The following is a 21,452-nucleotide window of genomic DNA, read 5'->3' as shown; positions in this document are numbered from 1 at the left end:
GATAAAATATTTTGCTAGTTTTTCCTTCTTTAGAACCATGGACATTGTAACAAAAATAAAGATAATGGTATTTAAATAGTAAGCCATCATGCACAGATTTTTGAAACTCACTTTAACTAAGCGTTGTCCGTAAGCATCATAGCCCAAATGTTGTTACTGATGGGTAGCCATTGTCCCCTGTAGTTGACAACTACCTTGAAAAGTACTAGTTTCCTTAACTACAATTAAATATGAACATTTCTGAAATTAAAGCTGTAAAATAATGTTGTTCTTGATTCTGCAATTCAGAATCCACCAGTAAGTTATCTAGTTTCATGACACAGTCAATATAATATAGCTTAGACTGAGAACTTTAAAATGATCCATGGTTTTGCTGGTAACAAGTACCCTCAGGTTATCACATCAGTCCTGAGTTCTCACAAATGAGGTGAAATCATGATGGGACTGGTGTAGTCTGAGTGACAAATAATCTGAAAAGCACGGCCATCATTTTCTCACAAGAACGTTGTGCATGTGTGTGTGTGTGCATGTGATGTCACTTTTCCTGTAATAATTACGGAAAAACAAATCCTCAGGCTGGGCACGGTGGCTCACACATGTAATCCCAGCACTTTGGGAGGCTAAGGCAGGCAGATCACCTGAGGTCAGGAGTTTGAGACCAGCCTGGCCAACATGGCAAAACTCTGTCTCTACTAAAAATACAAAAATTAGCCAGGCATGGTGGCAGGCACCTGTAGTCCCAGCTACTTGGGAGGTTGAGACAGGAGAATCGCTTGAACCCAGGAGGTTGCAGTGAGCCGAGATCGTGCCACTGTACTCCAGCCTGGGCAACAGAACGAGACTCCGTCTCAAAAAAAAAAAAAAAAAAATCCTCATTCATATTTCCTATTACCTAGCCCTTGATTTCTAATTCTACAGTTTAATAAACAACACATTAACTACTGTTTAATCAAGTGTATTTTTCTGTAATTATTAAAATTAAATGGGAAATTGAAGAAAATCTTATTTAAAACGATTGAACTGTATGCATCTAAGAAATAAAAAAGTGAGATCAAATCTTTTAGAGTCTAAGTAAATTAATATGAAGTGTGAAACACTGAAAAATACCTCCAACAGCTTATCTGATTAACATTGTGAGGAACTACACAAGACATTACTACAAAAATACCAGGAACAAAATACAAAAAGCTCTTCAGTATAATGTTTTCCCCCTATTATATGAACAGAAAGGGTGAGCGGCTAATCCTGTGGGGATACATTGGATCTTGTTCACTCCAGATAATGAACTCCACCATACACAGAAGCCTGTGTAAAATTCTAACTTATGCCCACAGGATGATTTATACATCAGGAAGATATGATTTAAAATACATTGGATATAATGTGAGAAATAAGCATTTAGACTACGGCTTCTTTTAAGATTTTCTAATTTAGTATATTAAACACTAGGAATTTACCACTCAGAAATTTCTTGTACAAAAAAAGAAATGGAAAAATAATCAAGAACACTTAGCTTCCACTCTCAAACATTGCTAGTGAGAGTAACCAATGATATTACCACATCGTAAACTTTGGGGTAATTTCTAATAAAATTAAATATAAATCTACCATATCAATAGCAATTCCACTCCTACGTATTTGTCCAAGAGAAATATAAGCAGATATCTGCAAGAAGAGTTGTATGAGAATGCTCAGAATAGTCTTATTTATTCACAGCAGCCATAAATGGAGACAACTTAAATGTCCATTAACAGGAAATGATGAACAAACTATTGTATGTTCATATGATAGAATATACTCAGCAATAAAAATAGTAAAGTACTGATACACAAAACATGAATGACTCTCACAAAATTATGTTAGAAAAAGGAAGCCAGACACAAAATAATACCTACTGTATGATTCTATTTAAATTATGCTCAAGAACAGACCAACATAATCCATAGTGACATAAATCAGAAAATAGATTCATTGGTGATGAGTGAAGGGAAACTTACTGGAATGGAGCAAGAGGAAACTTTCTGGGGTAAAGGAAATAGGTTTATGGTGTGGATACACAAGTGTTTATATATTTGTCGGAACTCATTTAGCCAAACACTTAGAGCTACACGCTTTATATTATGTGAATCATATTTCAATTCTTTAACATTGTGATTTTTTTTTTTAAGAAAAACATAAGTTCTAACCAAAGGCCTATGTGGGGAGAAGTGTGGGAAGAAAGCTGGGGGTCAGGAAAGCTGCTCTGCTGTAGATAAGGGCCCAGGCAGAGAATGATTCTTTTATGGTGCCCCCAAGCACATTCTTTGCATCTGGAGGCACTACACAGGGGCTGGGCATGTGGCATGCCTTAAGTGCCCATAGATAGTCGAGGAGCTTTGGAAATAATAAAAAATCTTTGCCTGAAATATAATCTGATCAATCCAATAAACAGAACTCTCATTTTCTCCAGATGGTATTTATAATACTGCTCTCTATATACTTTTTTAATTTTGAGAAACTGAATACAGGTAAATTAGAGAAAAATTGTATGAAAATAAGTCCTTCTTATTTTTAGCAAAGTAATTACCCAAATAGGAGTTACTCCCATTGCTACATGTCATGAGCCATTTAAAAAATGATATACATTATTTAGAATACTCTACATAGCCAATCAATAGTGTTGTTTAAAACATAATAAGAAAAAGAGAGCAGGGTTGATGTAGCTTAGCAATTACAGAAACAGTCTTGTGTCACATGAAAAACTCCTTTAGGGTACAAACATATGAAAAGTTATACATGCTTAGAGAATGAGCAATAAGCAAGAATAATTCTTCTGGGCCAATAGATAGTCACTTACTAATAGGAATACCAAAAACAAGTCTAAAGAAACAGAATTTACAAGGAGCTAATTTATCCTGAGATCCTGAGAGAGTCGCAGACTTCCCCCAGAGACTTCTGTAGTATTACATTGCAGAAGCATAGTGTTCTTATAATGTCCTTATAAGGAGGTCAGGAACAAAGCGGAAATGTGTCTTTCCCCATGGTGCACAGTGCCTGCTCCTCAGTTATTACATTATTTCTTGGTTGTTTTTTTTTTTTTTTTGAGACGGAGTCTCGCTCTGTCGCCCAGGCTGGAGTGCAGTGGCGCGATCTCGGCTCACTGCAAGCTTATTACATTATTTCTATGCAGAAGTGTAATACACATGCCTACACATTATACATGTATGCAACTTAAATTTTTTTTCCATTTAAGTAAGTCACACTGGTTTATATAGCATATGTAACTCTCTCAAAGAAAATGGTGCATTAGATTTAGCCTCTGTATTCTTTTGCTCCAAGCCAGACAGATTCATTAATACTTACGCTACCTATTATTGCTTATCCTTTGGGTTATACAAAATTACTAAGGATTAAATTCTGTCACAGTTAAGAGAAATCATTTGGGCCCACTGCTGTATTTTATCTTTACATTACGATGTAAATGGTGTTGCCCCAGCAAATGTCATTTTCCCTTTGAAATGGGATCTACTTTTCAGCTCTAGTTCAAGTTGCCTGGAGTGGCAGCATTTAAAAAATAAAAAGATTCCATTTCAGCACAATTCAACATCTGAGGACAGAAGGAGACAGTGCAGACCTTTTAAAATCTGTTTAGTCTTTGTGTTATTTTGTTAAAATGGTAGACTCTGCCCCCTTTAAGGGACTGAGACTGAATATTGAAAATTGTAAAGCAAAATTGTTAGGCAAAACCTAAGGGAAACTGGCATTTGGTTAAAAACAACAAATGAACAAATGCCAAAGAGTTGCATTTAAGGGCCCCAGCAATCATTTAGTTACAGGCAATTAACAACAGTCCTAGGAAAGCTCCAGTACAGGCTAAGGGAAAACACATTGATTATTGCTGCAGTAGTAGACTGCTTTGGAATAAATTGTTTCAATTTAAAACTAGATTTGCTACAAGCATTTTGAGCAATGACTACAATTTTTTCTTATCAAGACAGTGGGAGCAAGCAACCCCTTAAAAGAAACAGCTAATTAAAATAAAGTGCGCGCCATCTCTTAGTATATTGAATTACATTGCAAATAATAAATGCATTTGGTTTCCACTGATCTCGCTGCAATTACCTAGTATACTTTGGGAAACTACGTTCTTTTCTTGGCCTGTACCTGGTGTTACTGTTTGCAAACATTTTCTGCTAGAAATCTTTGAAAAGGTAAAGATTTTAACAAAGTAAGTAAAAGTTCATATGTATTTTTGAACTCTTGACTTGCAGTTTTTAGTCAGTATCTCTATTTGATCTCTCTTTCTCTCTGTGTGTTTGTGTGTGTGTGTGTGTGTGTGTGTGTGTGTTCCTATATATGTATATAATTTTGCCAGAAGGTATAACTGAACATTTTAGATGGCTTACTTTTGTGTAGTTTATCCTAAAGTTGGTTCGTTCATTATAAAAAGTCTTTTGAAGTGTTCTTCCCTCATTTATATGCAGTAAAATGCAAGTTTGTGGGGAAAATGCATGACAGACACTATAATGATCCCAGTTTATTCATTAGCCTCACCAAGTACATTTCTTTTTCTCTCATTGTGTTATAAAGAGCTAAAGCTTATAAGAATTTATCCATCCACATAAATTCATATGCATATTTATTTCTCTGGAGCAGTATAACTTATTTGTTCCTGGCAGGAGGATAATTATGCTCAGCCTACAAAGATACTCAACTCAATTCTACAATACATCAGTGCAATTTAAAAGCAGTTATTTTTTGGGGGGGCGGGGGTAACACATTAACAAATCAAGCTGCTATTCACATAAAGGAAGAAAATGTTTTGGGAAAGTATAAACTAGTATGTAAGAATAACAGTTTTGATCTTGCAAAAGTCCTTTTCGGGAAGTCAGTGTATAAACCCCCAAAATTACAATAATAAAAATAAAAATGGTCCCTGAATGGAGCAGAGCAGCTTAATCTGTATGACCAAACATTTGGGCAAAAGATTACCTCCAAAGTAGTGTGTTTTGCCATTTGGAAAGAGGTTTTTAGACGAAGCACCAAATTCACTCCTACTTACTGCCAATCAAAATGCAAATATGGTTGTTGGCTAGGACCCATCATTAGAGCCCAGTTAGACTAAGGTCCCACAGGTCCTTGGAACTTCATTGTTATGTGTTAATGAACTATTCAAAGTGAAACATAAAATGAAAGTCTAGAAGAAAAAGTATAATATTCTTTCACAGCATGCTAGAGCCTACCCTTGGAATGTGCTTTTTTTCCTCTTTCAACTAGGCAAGAAGGGTGTTAAGCTGGTTTTTCTCTCTGTGAATTCAGAAGTATTTATAGGTGGTATGTTTTAAAAGATGAGTTAAATAATGGCAGTAACTGAATAAAGCATGAATCCATGCGTTCATATTAGTTACAAATAAACCAACAAGAAGGGAAAGCTCTCCCTAAGAGCAGACTGTCAACCAGTAAATATGAAAGGAATGATATAGTTAGAAATGACCATTTTTCAGCCATCATAATAATAATTGATTCAGGCAAAAATTATCAACAGACATTAAAATTATTGGTTGAAAGATTGATGAGGCAGGATATTCACACCATCTCATAGTACTTCCTCACTGGGGAAAAATGGATACCATTTTAAGGAAGTGACCAAATTTAACATCACCAATAATGGGACAAATTGACATCATCCCCCCCACCCCCGGTGTACTGCAATAAGAGGGCACAATATCATTTAAGTAGTAGTATAGCCAGAAACACACAAACATCCAAAAAAAAAAAAAAATAAGGAAATGTCAAGCCAACCCAAACTGAGGGACAACTATAAAAAATAAAACCATCTAGCTTCTACTCTTCAAAATGTCAATGTTATGAAAGACAAAGAAAAGCTGAGGAACCATACCAGATTAAAGGAGACTAAAGAGAATTGGCAGTTAAATGCAGTGTATAATCCTAGATGGTAAATATGGTGTAAAGGGTATATACTGGGACAATTTTTGAAATTTGAATATAGACTATATCATAGGCAATGGCATTTTGTAATTTTGAATTTTCCTGAATTTGATAAATGTATCCTGGTTACATAAAAAATTCTTATTTTTAGGAGATTCACATTGAAGAATTTAGTTTCAATGTCTGCAATGTGCTCTCATGGGGTTTAGCAATGATATGTTGTGTGTGTGTATACGTAGTGCAGCTCTTTTTACCTACCTATATGTAGGAAGAGAGATAAGGTAAATGTGGCAAATGCTATTAATTGGTAAATCTAGGTGGAGAAGATATATGAAAATTTATTGTACTGTTCTTGTAATTTTCTATAATATCTGCAGTTTGTATTCAAAACTAAAAAGTTAAAAAATAAAAGGTCAAATTGTAAGATAATAACTGCAAGTGTTATTGTAATTAGAGTGTATTTCGGGTTGATTACCTTTGTATTAAAATTCTGTTATTTACAGCTATTGCACACTAATCTGCACAAGGCCTTCAATTTCGTCTTCCCAGATGATGTCTTCACCCTGGAATTTTCTGCAGGATCTGTTAGCTGATTTACATTGCCCATGGAACAAAGTCTAAACCCCTTATGTGGGCATTTAAGTTTTTTCATTCCTTTAATTGAAGCAGCTAACCTTTAGCCATAATCATCCCTCCAATGTAAATTAAATTTGACGTGAGTTTTTTTGTTCCAAACCAGAAATTCTTCATTTACCAAAATCCAACCAGTCCTGCAAGGAAAGGTTAGGATCTGCACTTCCAACATAACTTTTCCAACTAAACGTGATTTTTTTCCTCTTTAGAACATGTATTTCCTGTTCCTTTTTTTTTCATTTACTATATTGAATTATATCAGAGTTAGTTTTGTTTATTGTTTTACATTGTAAGCAATGACTTTATCTTAGGACCTTTGCTCTGGCTTCCCTCTGACTGGAGAGTATTTCTCCTAGATTTCTACATGCCTCTGTCTTTGTTTCTTCAAGTCTTTGCTCATACAGCACCTTCTCAATTGGATACACTGACCACTCATTCCAAGTCACAAACCTGTGGCTGCATTTTGCATCTACTTGTCTTTATTTTTTTATAGTATTCATCACTATATAACGTAATATTTCATTTGCTTATCAATAAATGTATTATTTATTATTTGTCTTCCACTGGGATTTAAATTCCATCAGGACAAGTTTTTTGTCTTTTTTTTTTTTGTCTATTTTGTCTATATCTTTCACTACTTATCCTAAATACCTTGCTAACTATCTGACACATTAAAGATATTCAATGAAAATGAATGACTGATTAGATGATTAAGAACAAACCCAATTTTCAATAAAAAGCTAGGTTTTATGTGTTTCTATTCTAAAATTCCAAGAATATATCTGTGAGCCATTTTTCTGGTCAATGTATCATAAGGTTCAAGCAACTGATAAGGTATAATTATAGCATTAATATTCAGTCCATTAAGTTAGGAATAAACTTTTAATATATAGAAAAATGATCAACTTCATAGTATAGATTTAAAAATTATGTTTCCATTTTCTTTTTTTTTTATTATACTTTAAGTTCTGGGGTACATGTGCAGAACACTCAGGTTTGTTACATAGGTATACACGTGGCATGGTGGTTTGCTGCACCCATCAACCTGTCATCTACATTAGGTATTTCTCCTAATGCTATCCCTCCCCTAGGCTCCCACCCTGCAACAGGCCCCGGTGTGTGATGTTTCCCTCCCTGTGTCCCTGTGTTCTCATTGTTCTACTCCCACTTATGAGTGAGAACAGGTGGTGTTTGGTTTCTGTTCTTTTTTTCATTCACAAATCTAATGACAATACAGTCTTGTATAGACTTACAGAACTAAGAATGTTTGTATTCACTTGACATTTGGAAATCAATCATGTACTGCTTCACATCTTTGATACTGCTATTAAACTTTTCTCACTCACTAATACATACATTTTCTATTTGTTTTATAAGTGCCTTCTCTGTACCAGGTACAGTGCTTTTGAGTTCTAGTGATAAAGTGAAAGTGATGGATGAAATATGTTTTTGCGTTAAAGGTGCTCATGTCCAGTTTCAGAGTCAGGCATGTAAGCAGATAATAATAAGAGCTGATATTTATTGAGCACTTAAGTGTCACTGTGCTAGACCTCTTCTATATAAGTGTAAGAAATGCTACATTATAAGTATCACAATTATAAGCCAGATGAGAAATTCACTTGGGGTATTTGTATGTGTGTGTGTTTCTGTAGGAGTATTTTAGAGACAGGGGTCAGACACAGAATGACACAGTGCAAAGGTAGCTGCAAAGGATTTTGGCAAGTTGTTTGGTCTGGAGCACGGGGAAAATGAATGTATGATGTGATAGGTGAAGGGAGGCAAACTCATGCTTTGATTTCTCAGCTAGAATATGTTGTTTATCTTTATTTTCAAAGCAAATAGCATGTACCTTTTCAATAAATATTTGTTTGAGGATTCAGGGAACCCATTAAACCAGGTTTCGCAAAGTTAGGTCAGTACAATAGGACAATGATTCTCCCTTGGGAAAAATTGCCATATATTTTCAAAATGCATACTGTGAAGTTACTAACACAGACAGAGCTTTATTGCAGAAAACCTTTCCCCTTTAGATTATAAAGGCAGTGTTTGAAATATTTCTATCTAAAGACTATAATGTGAGATGTACACAGACCATTATGTGTGTTTGCACACACATACAGGTACAAAGTATTCAGATGGGGTTTCCTTTATCTCAGATCTCGTAAGATTAAGTATGACGGGGAGAAGACAGACAAAGAAGGAAGATACTGTTATAATAACAAAAAGGGCCTCAGGTGACCAGCTTAGAAGACAGGGCTATTGTATATCAAGGTGTCAAACTTCACTGATGCCTAAAAGAAAATACCTTAGAAAAGTATTGCTTTCCCTCTACTAGGAATTTCCTTCTTAACATGTCATACAAATAGACAGGCACAGATGGAATGTTACAAAACATCTCTTGAGAGAAAACTGTCAGAGTGAAGGTGGCATTGCCATTTTATTCCTTGTTAAGGGATGTGATGTTTATCCTGAAAGCAATTTTCCTCAGAGGGTATATTGTCATAGTTAGAACAATTTGGTCATCCATTGGGAATGCTTCGGATTGGCCAAAGAACCCAGAACATCTGGACTGCCTAGATAACCAATACAAGAAGTGATGTTTTCTACAGAAATATTGAACGCTTCTAAACAAATATAGTATGATGATTTATAGTATATTTAATTGATGGAAATACATTTAGAAAATATTGTACACACATATAAACTGATTGTATTGCAATATACAAATGGGATACATTAATAAACTTCAGAATTTTATGTTATTATTTTAATATTCTTTCTTTAGGGGTTTAATGGATTTCTGACTTACTGAAAGCATTAGAAGAAAATGTGTGTGGCAAAATTTGTTGGTAATAGTTTATCTCTTGAGACAAGTTTCACTCAAAGTCCTGGTGATTCCAGAGTTACAAAGTATTAAAGCAAAAACCATATGCTGGTTCATTTCCCCCAGTGGGAATAACAGAAAAATATATTTCTTCTCTATGTTGAATGTTTATGAACACTTCTGAATCCATGAACATGCTGAAGAAAATAGTGGTAAATTTGCCTTTCTTGCTCATTTTGTAAAGAGATGGTTTCAGGACGCTATTAACCTTTTAAAAAAATCCCCACCCCCCATTAACAATCTGTGAAAAAATGAGCATGTTTTGGGAGCTACCAATAGGAGACCCTACCATTACTTGCCTCATCCAAAGGGAGCAGTAAATGGTTCCTTAAACCATGACAAAGTTGAGAAGAAGTCTGTGACTCACATAGTTTAGTGGCCTCTGTACTGGTATACATGAAGGGCTTGTCCCCAATAATGAATTAGCTTTTACCAAAATAGCATAACGTAGCTCTGCTTCACAAAGAATAGGGCATTATGTTATCATCCCACTGTATGTATTGATTTTCAGCATATGAAAATTATCAGTGGCTTGAGAAAATAATGTAGAAGTAAGGTGTCCCCTAAAATGTTTTTTTTATAAAATAGACAAAGTGGGAGCAAGAGTACATATTCAAGCAAATAGATTTCAATATACTTGAAAAATGTGTAAATAACTTGATTTTATAGCAGAGAGTAATGATAGGTTTCCTATAAGCATTTTCAAAAATATTCAGTAGCTATACCAAAATAGATTTATTTTCTCACTTTTCTTCTGACTCTATAAAACATGCTTTTAGTAAAGAATTTGAAAAATGCATAAGAATGATAAGAAATTAAAGATCACATGGAATCATGCCACCTTGAGGTAACCACTGTTAATACTTCACTAAGTTATTTAATGCATCTCTTTCTAATGTATTAGGTTTTCATGTAGCCTTAACATAGGTAATTGATCTATGGCTTTAAATACTAATACTACAAAATAGCTTATATTTTGCCTTTTATTCTGGACAGTTTGGAATGGAATTTGTCCAGTGTGGTTTGCAAGCTATGTTCTGTTAAGAGTTCTCTTGGTAACCACTTTAGCCTAATTATTTATTTATTTGCCTATCTGTTTACGCAACTATCATTTAAAGATGCCTGGTTCAGCAATACAAGTCTAACAGGAATTTTTTAAACACCACTGTGGAGCTTTTCTGTTCATAAATAATAATCAGTTTTGGCAACAGTTTATGAATATTCACATAAAACGTGGGGTCAATCATCTGATTTTAGAGGAGGTAAAAATTTCAAATTTCATTTTGAATAATTGCATTGTTTTTCAGATGAAGAAACTAACTAGTATGTGAACAGCCCACAGAAGAAAATGTGTTTTAATACTGCCAACTTTTATGTGACTGCTGAATTGCCAGTGGTAGCAGTCTACTGAAGAAGCCTAACTAAATAGAATTTTATTGCGGTATCTTTATTTCTTTAAGTTGCTTTCAACATTAAGGTATTTAAATGTTATAGACATATTTGGGGAGAATTAAAAATGTACCCAAGCAGTTGTGAGTCATTACCTTGAAATTGTGGGGTGGTATAAATAAATTTTTAAGTCAAATTCATTTTACATCACATACAGAGTAGAATTATAATTCTAAACTGATTTAAGTCAGGTAATTTATATTTAATACTTTCAGGCTTTGAAAATGGCCTCTTCCACTTTAGTTTGCATGAATTTGGCAACCATTGTAAGTCGGTACTTTGAACTGCAGTTGCATGTCATAAGGAATTGGAATTTCTACTTTGCAGTTACAGAAACTTGCCATCTAAAGATCTGAGTCAACTTTTCAAACACTTAAGGCATAAGAAAATCCCTAGGAAGAGCAACCACCATTATCTCACTTTCAAAATTGGCAAAATGAGGCACAATGTGTAAAAACTCAGAGAATCTGTAAAATCTGACAAATGGTCTAAAGTATATTATTAGTCACCCAGTATCATATATGCTCTTTCAAGATTCCCACAGTGGGGCTAGGGGCAATTAGTTTACAAATGATAAAACTGAAGAACAATGACACAAAGAGATTGGCTCTAGGTCACACAAAACTAAAGAGTCAAAAGCAAAATACTCTCAAGTAACTGTCCATTTTTTTTTTATCACAGTTCAGAATTTCTCACTTTTTAGTCAATTCTCATTCATATCAAATTTCACTTAATGGTAACAATTTTGAGGTGGTTTTAAAAATGACCTTTGTGTGCTTTCCTAAATGTACTACTGGATTTTCTTTTTGAATTAAAAATAAATTCTATTTTTATAGCATTTAAATATCCACTTTTAATTTATCCAAATTGGCCTCCCAATTTATTATTTTTCATAGAACACATGCTAAAAATAGAACACGTGCCCTAAAATTAGATACAAAAAGATAATATGTTTCCCACAGATGGCAAATGTAATTCTCAACACCAAAATCTATACAAGTTACCATGGTAATTTATTGGAAATCAACACATTTCTTCTCCTACTATATGACCCGAGATAGTAGTTAGCATTTTTTTATGTGTCATGTCTAATTTCTCACTTTACTGACCTGGTTGTCAAAGTTCAACATACAGGAACTGCTTATTAAAAGTTATACCTTGCATTTTATGACCAGTTGTGCCATTTCTCTACCAAATGCAGGAATTTGCAGCCATAAAAATGCACAGCTATCTCCCTCTTCCCAAAAATGCTGTTTTAATGCTCCAGGATGGTGGTAGATATCCTTCTGACAGCAGTGAGTCCACTAGTAAGGATGCCTAACCCAGTGCTTTGTCCATAGCTGGCACTCAATACATATTTGTTGAATTAGAATGATTTGTCGCTTTTTCAAACAACAGCATTATATGAATTATCTCTTTTAAGCAGCCTGCAGTGAAGTGAGATTTGGAGTGGGATATGAAGCATTGTCAATCAACAGGTTGTTTTGACCCAGACATAATGAAAATATGAAGGTGGTTCTGAGAAGGAGGAGTGAGTGGTTGGTTGTTGGTAGGTGGTGGCTAGGAATATGCTATCTTGTTTGGAATCTCTGATCACACAAGTGGAATTTTGCTGTGTGCTAGATAATTTCTGTGGGCTTCCTGCAAATGTTTTAAACTTAATTATTTTCTACACACTGCCTGTTTATCATTTTCCAATACATCGATATGAGTTCCAGTGGATTCCTTCTGCCCTCACTTGAGTAGACTGCTGCCACTGGCAGCTCAGTGGTCACATAAAAATTGGCAGTATTCAAATACATTGTGTACTGTTGACTATACACACACTAGTTTAGTTGCTTCAGCTGTAAAAATACTTGTGTTTTATAGCCTCTGTTAGATGCTAGACAGATGCCTTTTAAAATGAATTAAACTTTTGAACTCGGAGAGATGGCTTTAACCAGTTTGTGTTGCTGTGGTCTTTCCTTCTTTCCTCTCCTTCCTTCTTTCCTCTCCCTTCCTTCCTTCCTTCCTTCCTTCCTTCCTTCCTTCCTTCCTTCCCTCCCTCCCTCCCTCCTTTCCTTCCTCCTGTTTTTGAGGCACATCATTGACCAATAATATGTGGCAGTTCAATTTCCATACCATCTCCATCCTTTCTTACCACACTTAATTGAGAGCGGAATACAAGTAAGTGTTCAAAACAGAAAATCAGCAGTATTTCGTGTTCAACATACATCGTGTTCCTTCCTCCTTATGTTATTTGCATAGGCCGAGATTCAACCTATTTGCATAGGCTAAAACATATGTGTATATCCATATATATGTTGTTGAGACATTCCTAAGTGTATTTCCTTTTTAAAAAATGAGATACATAGGAAATGGGTCCAACAGTGAGGGCCCTTTTCATTTAAGAGGTTAATTATTTGAATACTTGAAGAAAATGCCCTCTCAGACATCTCTCTGAGTAGCAAATATGTTATATAGCACAATTCATTGAATAGGTGAAGCAAGTAACCTCATTAAGAGTAGAGTGTGAGGGCAATGAACCACTGTTCAAATAGGTTCAAAGGTGTTGACCATGTAAAAAGAATGAGGCAATTAATTAAAAATAGTCCCACTGACTGGCTCTACTCAGCTTTCGTTCCTTTCTCACGGAAACAGTGAGCTCAAGACAACTAGTTTCTCTTTACCTATTAGAGGCTACCAAGCTAATTAAAAACATCTATTGTCTAGGCAAGGGCTTTGGTATGCCAGCTGTGGTCCACAGACCAATGGTGGCAGCACCAATAAGGAACTCGATTGAAATTCTAATCTTGAGTCCTACCCCAGGCTAATGAATTGCTTTTTAACAAAGTTCCCAGGTGATTTGTGCATACTGTAAAGTTTGTGAAGCACTGGTCTAGGGGCTTTTAGCTGACTCTCTAAGCATGGAAATACAAGAAACCTAACTTTCATCAATTCCTGTGGTGTAAGAACAGCCATTCTGTTGACCTTCTGGTCGCATTTGGTATAATCTTAGTAGGTTTTCAAGATTAAAATACCTGTCCTTCTATTTTGAATTTCCCTACATTGAGCAGCTTAAGTGCTGAAATCATTTCCAGGAAGAGACTGAGTTTTTTATATCCATACTGTAGAGCAGTGGTTGTCACCAGGAGCAATTTTGACCCCTGGGGACATCTGGCAATGTCTGGAGACATTTTTGATTTTCATAACTGAGGAAGGTTGTATTGACATGTAGTGGGCAGAGGCTAGCAGTACTGCTAAATGGTCTACAATGCACAGGACAGCCCCCACAACAACAAAGAATTATCAAACCCAAAATGTCAGTAGTGACAAGATTGAGAAATCCTGCTATAGACAAAGTTTAGATCATTCAGAATACATTTAATCAGCCCATTCATCACATTTACTAAGTGGGTTTGGTACTTTGAAGCATATAAGAGAGAAATACAAGTTAAAGATCTGTATCAAGAATTGAACATTAGTTAAGAAAATAAGTGTAAAACTCAATAAAGCAAAAAAGGACTTCCAGTGACTATAACCATGTATAATTAAATATTTAAGAGCTTTGGCCCACATGAATGATCAACAGGAATGATTAAAGACTAAAGAGTTTATTATTCTTGGCCCTCGACAGTGGTTGTCCAGGATCACCCTCTTGTCATTTATTAATTGAGAAAAAAGTTAATCATCAGCAGACAATGGTCCTTTTCTTTTCTAACAATGATGCTACTTGGTTATTCTCATTCACAGAGAAGAAAATTGTGTGACCAAAATGGCTAAGAGGCCAAACAATGTTACATGACATACCTCCATATTAAAACTGATTAGCAAAAACTAGGATCAAAAGGCCTTCAACAGAATTGCTTGAACCCAGGAGGCGGAGGTTGCAGTGAGCTGAGATCACACCACTGCACTCCAGGCTGTGCAATAGAGCGAGACTCCGTCTCAAAAAACAAACAAAAAATGAAGCCTTCAAAACATTTCACAGTTGAGGCAAAAAAATAACTTGGGATTAATCGCATTTAAATAATATATTCTAAGTCTAAGGAAATAGCTCAAGTGGTTAATAGTCATGTCTGCAACTTTGGTGGCAATCAATAGCCTTGTTGGAATATCCATATCAAGAAGCACACAGGGAGTTGGGCACAGTGGCTCATGCCTGTAATCCCACCACTTTGGGAGACTGAGAGAGGAGGATCGCTTAAGCCCAGGAGTTCAAGACCAGCCTGGGGAACATAGGGAGACCCTGTCTCTACAATTTTTTTTTTTTTTAAATAGCCAGGTGTAGTGGCATGCACCTGTAGTCCTAGCCACAAGAGAGGCTGAGGCCAGAGGACTGCTTGAACTCAGGAATTCGAGGTTGCAGTGAGCCATGATTACACCACTGCACTCTAGCCTGGGCGACAGAGTGAGGCCTTGTCTGTAAAAATAAACATAAATAATAAAAGAAGTACAGAGGTACAAAATCATTAGCATTGGATAATTTGTGCTATTAGACGTCTTACACAAATGAGCAGAGAAGCCCCTCCCCGCCAAAAAAAAAAAAAAAGTTACAGGACAGAAGAAAATTTTGACTATAAAATGTCAAATCTTATCCAAGGAGAGAATTTGTTAAACTTGTTGGCTTTTATTTGGAGATGCTGCAGCAAAATTACTAAAATTCCTTAATATTTTGGCACTGCATAAGCTAAGACTCAGTGAAAGTATCCATTTCATCGACATCAGCTCAGCTTTTATTTATTTATTTATTTTATTTTTTTATTTTTTTGAGACGGAGTCTCGCTCTGTCACCCAGGCTGGAGTGCAGTGGCGCTATCTCGGCTCACTGCAAGCTCCGCCTCCCGGGTTCACGCCATTCTCCTGCCTCGGTCTCCTGAGTAGCTGGGACTACAGGCGCCGCCATCACGCCCGGCTAATTTTTTGTATTTTTAGTAGAGACGGGGTTTCACCATGTTAGCCAGGATGGTCTCGATCTCCTGACCTCGTGATCCGCCCGCCTAGGCCTCCCAAAGTGCTGGGATTACAGGCATGAGCCACCGCGCCCGGCCCATCAGCTCAGCTTTTAATGGGTCATTGTCTTTCTAGGGAAATGCTGCCATAAAGAGAGGTAGGAGATTTTGATTTCTGAACGAGGTTTGGCTTTAACATATTCTGAAATCAATGGTCAAAGACGTCAAATGGCCAGCCCCAAAAGAAGTTTGCACCGTTCTTTGACCTTACTGTATCTCTCAGTAAATAAATTCACTAGGCAAATACTAACAAGGATGGGGCACATATTACAAGGATGATTCATTACAAGAAGGGTTAAAGGAGTCCACTGGGTTTAAATTCATCTGGCTTTAAAACAATGCATGCTAAATGATGTGCACTTAATTACATTACTAAAGATATTTTTAGGTCTAGGGAGTTTATTGAGCAGGTCTAATTTCTATCGATTACATTCTTTGAAGGGATAAAGAGAGTGCACACAAGAAGTAAAATGGGTTAGATGGGAAATAAAGAAAACCTAGATGTTTATCATTATTAACTAGTGCTGAGTCTCTCAGATAGATACTTTGCCAGTTCCCTAACTAATTTTTGATTAATGAATTGCCATATTTTTGTAATCCATATAAGGAAACATAACCCTTCAGAGCAAGATTGCTAATGAACATCCCCAGTGTGACAGTTTCAAAGTGAAACATTCACTAGGAAGCACAATCATACATTAGGAATGTTTAATATCACTGTAATTTAAAAAGTAGTGGATGGCACTCCAAATTATATTGGTCCTTATTTCCTGTTCATTTAATTTTAATTTTCATGCCTGTAACTTTGGCCAGCACAAATGCCAGGCACATAGTAGGTTCTTAGTCATCATTAAATGCATGAATAAATAAACAAAATTATCCTTTAGGACAGTACATTCAAACCAAAGTAAATCTATTATAAAGTCAAATTCAGAATTGACAGAACAAAACTGCTGGAGCTAAAGCTGATGATTTTAATGAAAGATGAATTAGAATTCAGGGAATTTTTAATGGAACACGCAATTGCTGCATCCTTCATTACCCGGAGTATCACATAGTTAGAGCAAGGAAATCTTGTAACAGCTTGTCAACATTTTTTGGGTGCTAAGTATGTGTCAGCCACTGTGATAAGTATTTACACATATGAGTTCATTGAATCCTCACAGCTGCTCTATGTGAGAGGTCTTATTATTATTCCCATTTTATACAAGAGAAATTTGAGGCTCAAAGTGATTAAGTAATTTGCCCCAGATAGCACAGCTAGTAAGAACAGAGTTGGGTTTTGAACACAGCCAGCCTTACTCCTAAGTCCATGCTCTTAACCATTAAGATAATAAACATGTCTACACTGTGAGGTCATTCAAAATGAGAGTATAGACAGAAGGCACAGAGAGTGAAGAAGGAATCTGAGACAGCCTGATGGGTACAAGAGTGTCTAGGCCTGAGGTCAGAGCACAATACTGCTAGGTATCTACCTGGAGTATTGTTTGTGTCAGAGAAATGGAAAATGTAAAAAATGGAGAGAATAGGACAGATCAGAGCTTTGGAGGAAAACTGAAGGTCAGTGTTCAGTGTGTGTTGGACAGGCAGTAGCAAGTGTATCTGGGTAAAAGATTCAGAGACTCAGACGTGGAATTCAATCAAGTATGGGCAATAACAAGAACAAGAAATAACCCAATATCTAATTTGTCAGCGCTTTGCTTGATTATTTTTGAAGCCAGGATCTAATGCTCAAGCTTGCCAGGCCAGGGTCTGGCAAAGAGGATTGAATAGAAGCTTCTGGCAGGAGTGAAGAGTAAGGAGCAGGGCAGTCATAAACCAATATGGCTCATGGGCCTTGCCCTTTCATTCTCTGTCTTTCTCTTGCTGCATATTCTAGTGCTCTATAGTAAGTGAAATATATCTATATTGCATGTCTGATGAGATTCTGATGAACCTAATACCTTTTCTGGCTGCAGGAATTGGCAACTTTGGATATTCTTGAGCAAGATTTTTCTATGGTCAAATTTCTTGGTAGATTTTCTGCAGGCTTTCATGGAATTATGATTTTTTATGCAGATAAAAGGTTGACCCAGAACATAGCCTAGCTCAAATGTAGCTGAATTATTTATTATAGTATCCCCTTGGCATTAAGGAAGACACATTTGATACAAGGAAGCAATGTTTCAAAGAATCCACCCATTGGAGGGCTCTGAAATCATTTTATTATGTCAATGATACTGAACAAAAGGTAACAGTGAAGGAAAAATTGCTTAGATAATTTTGGCAAACGAATGTCCTGGAAGGTTTACCTGTCAGAAGCAATGACAGCTTGTGGTATACAAGATCAGTATTCAACAAATGTTTGAACATGTCTCTCTAGGGAGGTTTTAAAAGGGAAGACTGTGAAGGCTTATAAGTTAGGGAATTTATGAGGAAATGGCAGAAAAATACAATTAATAGTGAAAGCTTCCAGTTCCTTATCTAAGCCTTAGTATTCTGAGTAATATAGCAACCCACCTGATAATTACATCATTGCTAGCATGACAGACATTTGACTTTTTAGAGACTGAATGATCAAAGACCCAAACCTATAATTTCATATATGCTGTGTGCTGTTCTCCTGAACCTTGCAGGGCTGGTAAAGTTCAGGTCATGTCATATGTGAACGAAAGTCCTTTTTATCCCCTCAAGATGGGTGGGATAGATCATTCTACATAATCATGAGTCCCTCAAGAGCAGGAAATTGCATCCATTGGTGTCTTTGTGAATTGATGACTCGTTTGCTGCAGCTCCCTTAAAAGGAAGGCATACATTCACTTTAAGAGGGACTTTTGGAGTACATGTCTTGGAAGGACCTTTTTTTGGCTTGTTAATGCTTTTATTTCTTAAGAATAAAATGCTGTTGGTATGAACGCATATTTGAAAAACATACTAAAAGACTTAAGTATTGAAGAATACTCTTACATTGACCACATTTTTTTCATGTTTAGGAAATCAAATATTACCGGAAAAAATTTCAAATAATTTTCTTCATTCTTCATTTATTTTTCTAGAAATGGAAGGTTTCATAGCTTTGGGCAACTTATCCTTAAGCTACATATGCTAAAAATAGCCTGGGGGTTTTTTGACCCCTTCTTGGCTGTGTGCCTCTCTGTAAAAACAGAGCTTTAATAGCTTTATCCTTAGATATAATTCATTTTCCTCACCTTCTCCTTTGATTCCTACTTAACTGTCACCCCTCCCTTGCCCCCCCCCCGAAAAATATGTTGTTCAAGTCAACACATTTTTATGTGCCCTATATCTTCTCTCCCCTAACTCCATTTTCGAGGAATAATTCAAACTCTTTAATTAAAGCACATTCAAGAGAGTGACCAGAATGGTGAAAGTATTTCGCTAATACAAATGAAGAATGAATAAAAGAAGCTAAAGAGGCTGAATCTAGTGAAGTAAAGGTTCAGAGACTCTTGGTGACTGTCATCAAACATTTGAAGGGCTGTCTTGGGGAAGAGTGATTGAAAGTACAGAACTAGGGCCAATGGATAGACAGACAGTGAAACTGAAATGCTTTCTAACAGATTTTTCCAAAGATAAAATGGACTTCCTTGAGAGGGAATGTGATCCAGTATAAGGTGATAGATCACTTCAGAAGATGTTATGGCAGGATAAGAAGTTCAATTACACAACACTTAAGTTGCTCTTAACTATGAGAAGCTACTTCTGTCCTTGTATATGTATGATATTTCTACTAAAATCCCTTCCTTGATTGGCTATATACTAAACTATAGAAAGATACAATCATATTGTTAGCTGCTGCATACCTTTCTCCTTGACTCACATCCCTAAAAAGTAGACTATTTTAGTATCATAGTCACCTTGACAACAGAGGTGTCTATTTTAATAGCATTCAGTAATATTATTCAAAGGGAATCTATTGCCCAATAAAGTAGGGGGAACAGCCTTCAATGTTCTCTTTCTTTTCAAATCTCAAAGAGTCTAGGATTAAACATGGGCTTTGAAATTAAAATCATTGTAAATTTGCTGAGTAAGAGAACATCAAGTGTGCTTGTTCCAAAGAGTAGAAAGTTTTAACTTAGCATAATGTAGAAAAATATATTTTTCTCTTGTAATATACATAAACAATTTTACTAACAGGAATGGCTCACATTTTACAGTTGTCACTTATTTCAAACAATTCAATATACATTTAAATACATTTAACCCTATGCAAAAGGTGATGGGGTGCTGTAGAGGCAGAGTTTGCACAACAGACATTGCACTTAACCACAGTTTATCTTACTTAAAAATGCATTATGATTCATCATTGGAGACTATTGTACAAATGAAAGTTATCCAAGGCAGAAACAACATGTCAAAAAATACTGCAGTGGGGAATTCACCAGACAGTTCTTACACTAAAGGAGCAACCTTCCAATAAGAAATACAATCTTTGACTTAAAACCATTTAGTTTCTTTTTTTTTTCTTCTCTTTTCTTTCTTTTCTTTTTTTTTGAGACAGGGTCTCACTCTTGTCAGCCAGGCTGGAGTGCAATGGTGCGATCTTGGCTAACCGCAACCTCCCACCTCCCACCTCCCAGGCTCAAGTGATTCTCCTGCCTCAGCCTCCCAAATAGCTGGGATTACAGACTTGCACCACTACCGCCAGCTAATTTTTGTATTTTTAGTAGAGACAGAGTTTCATAATGTTGGCCAGGCTGGTCTTGAACTCTTGACCTCAAGTGATCCACCTGCCTTGGCCTCCCACAGTGCTGGGATTACAGGTGTGAGCCACTGCACCCGGCCCCTAATATCTATTTCTAATAATAATAAATAGCATTTAATGACTTTCCTTGTATAGGCTCTGTCAAGCCCTTCACATTTTTTGTCTTATTTTATTCTTACAACATACTGAAGAGTTGATACTATTATTTTCCCCATTCTATTTATCAGAAAACTAAAGCTTGGGGAAGTTAAATGTTTTGCCCAAAGTTATACAGTTGGTATTAAAGAAGAGCAAGGAATCCAAATTTGATTTTAGAGACTGAGTTACCCATCTACTGTGCTGTTTGCCCTGGTGGCTCTAATGCAAATACGATTATTTTATTTAGGAGAACTTTGTGGAGAAAAACAAAATTGAATTTGTTTCTTGGTTCCCAATGATTTTTCTCCCATCATACATTCAGTTGACCACTCAAGCTTAGAAGGTTACACTCACCTCGTTTATGAAGGAGAACACTGGCGTGTCGACGTCCATTTCCATTTTCAACATAACAGGAGTAATTTCCCAAGTCACCTTCTTCCACAGAGTCCACAATTAATGAGATGGAAACTTCCTGTTCCCCGAGATGCTCCTTAAGAATTCTAAAATATAAAGCAACAAAACAGAACAAAAATCCACACAAACAGACACATACACAAACAAGAAAGAAATGTAGATGAATCCGAATCTGATGTAAAAATACCTACAAAATCTGTGCTTCAAATTTGGCTATGAATTGATGCTATGTTAATTAAATTATGCCCTTTTCTTCTTCACTTCTAATGAGGAAGCTTGTCTTTGTAGATGCTAATGAAGTTGCAGTTAATTA

General features: G+C 36.0%; 1 protein-coding gene across 1 annotated transcript in view; it reads right to left on the bottom strand.

The window, feature by feature from the left end:
* IL1RAPL1 (interleukin 1 receptor accessory protein like 1) overlaps window positions 1-21,452 on the bottom strand; it is a 1,381,368-nt gene that overhangs the window by 15,930 nt on the left and 1,343,986 nt on the right. Inside the window, exon 8 of the mRNA XM_003261172.3 lies at window positions 21,080-21,225. Within this exon, the coding sequence (XP_003261220.1) occupies window positions 21,080-21,225 (146 nt within the window). The remainder of the gene's footprint in view (window positions 1-21,079; window positions 21,226-21,452) is intronic.

Source organism: Nomascus leucogenys, chromosome X (assembly GCF_006542625.1).
Source record: "Nomascus leucogenys isolate Asia chromosome X, Asia_NLE_v1, whole genome shotgun sequence".
NCBI classification, from domain to species: Eukaryota; Metazoa; Chordata; class Mammalia; order Primates; family Hylobatidae; genus Nomascus; species Nomascus leucogenys.
The sequence above is the reverse complement of the archived record's forward strand: the minus strand, read 5'-3'. Positions and strand labels throughout refer to the sequence as shown.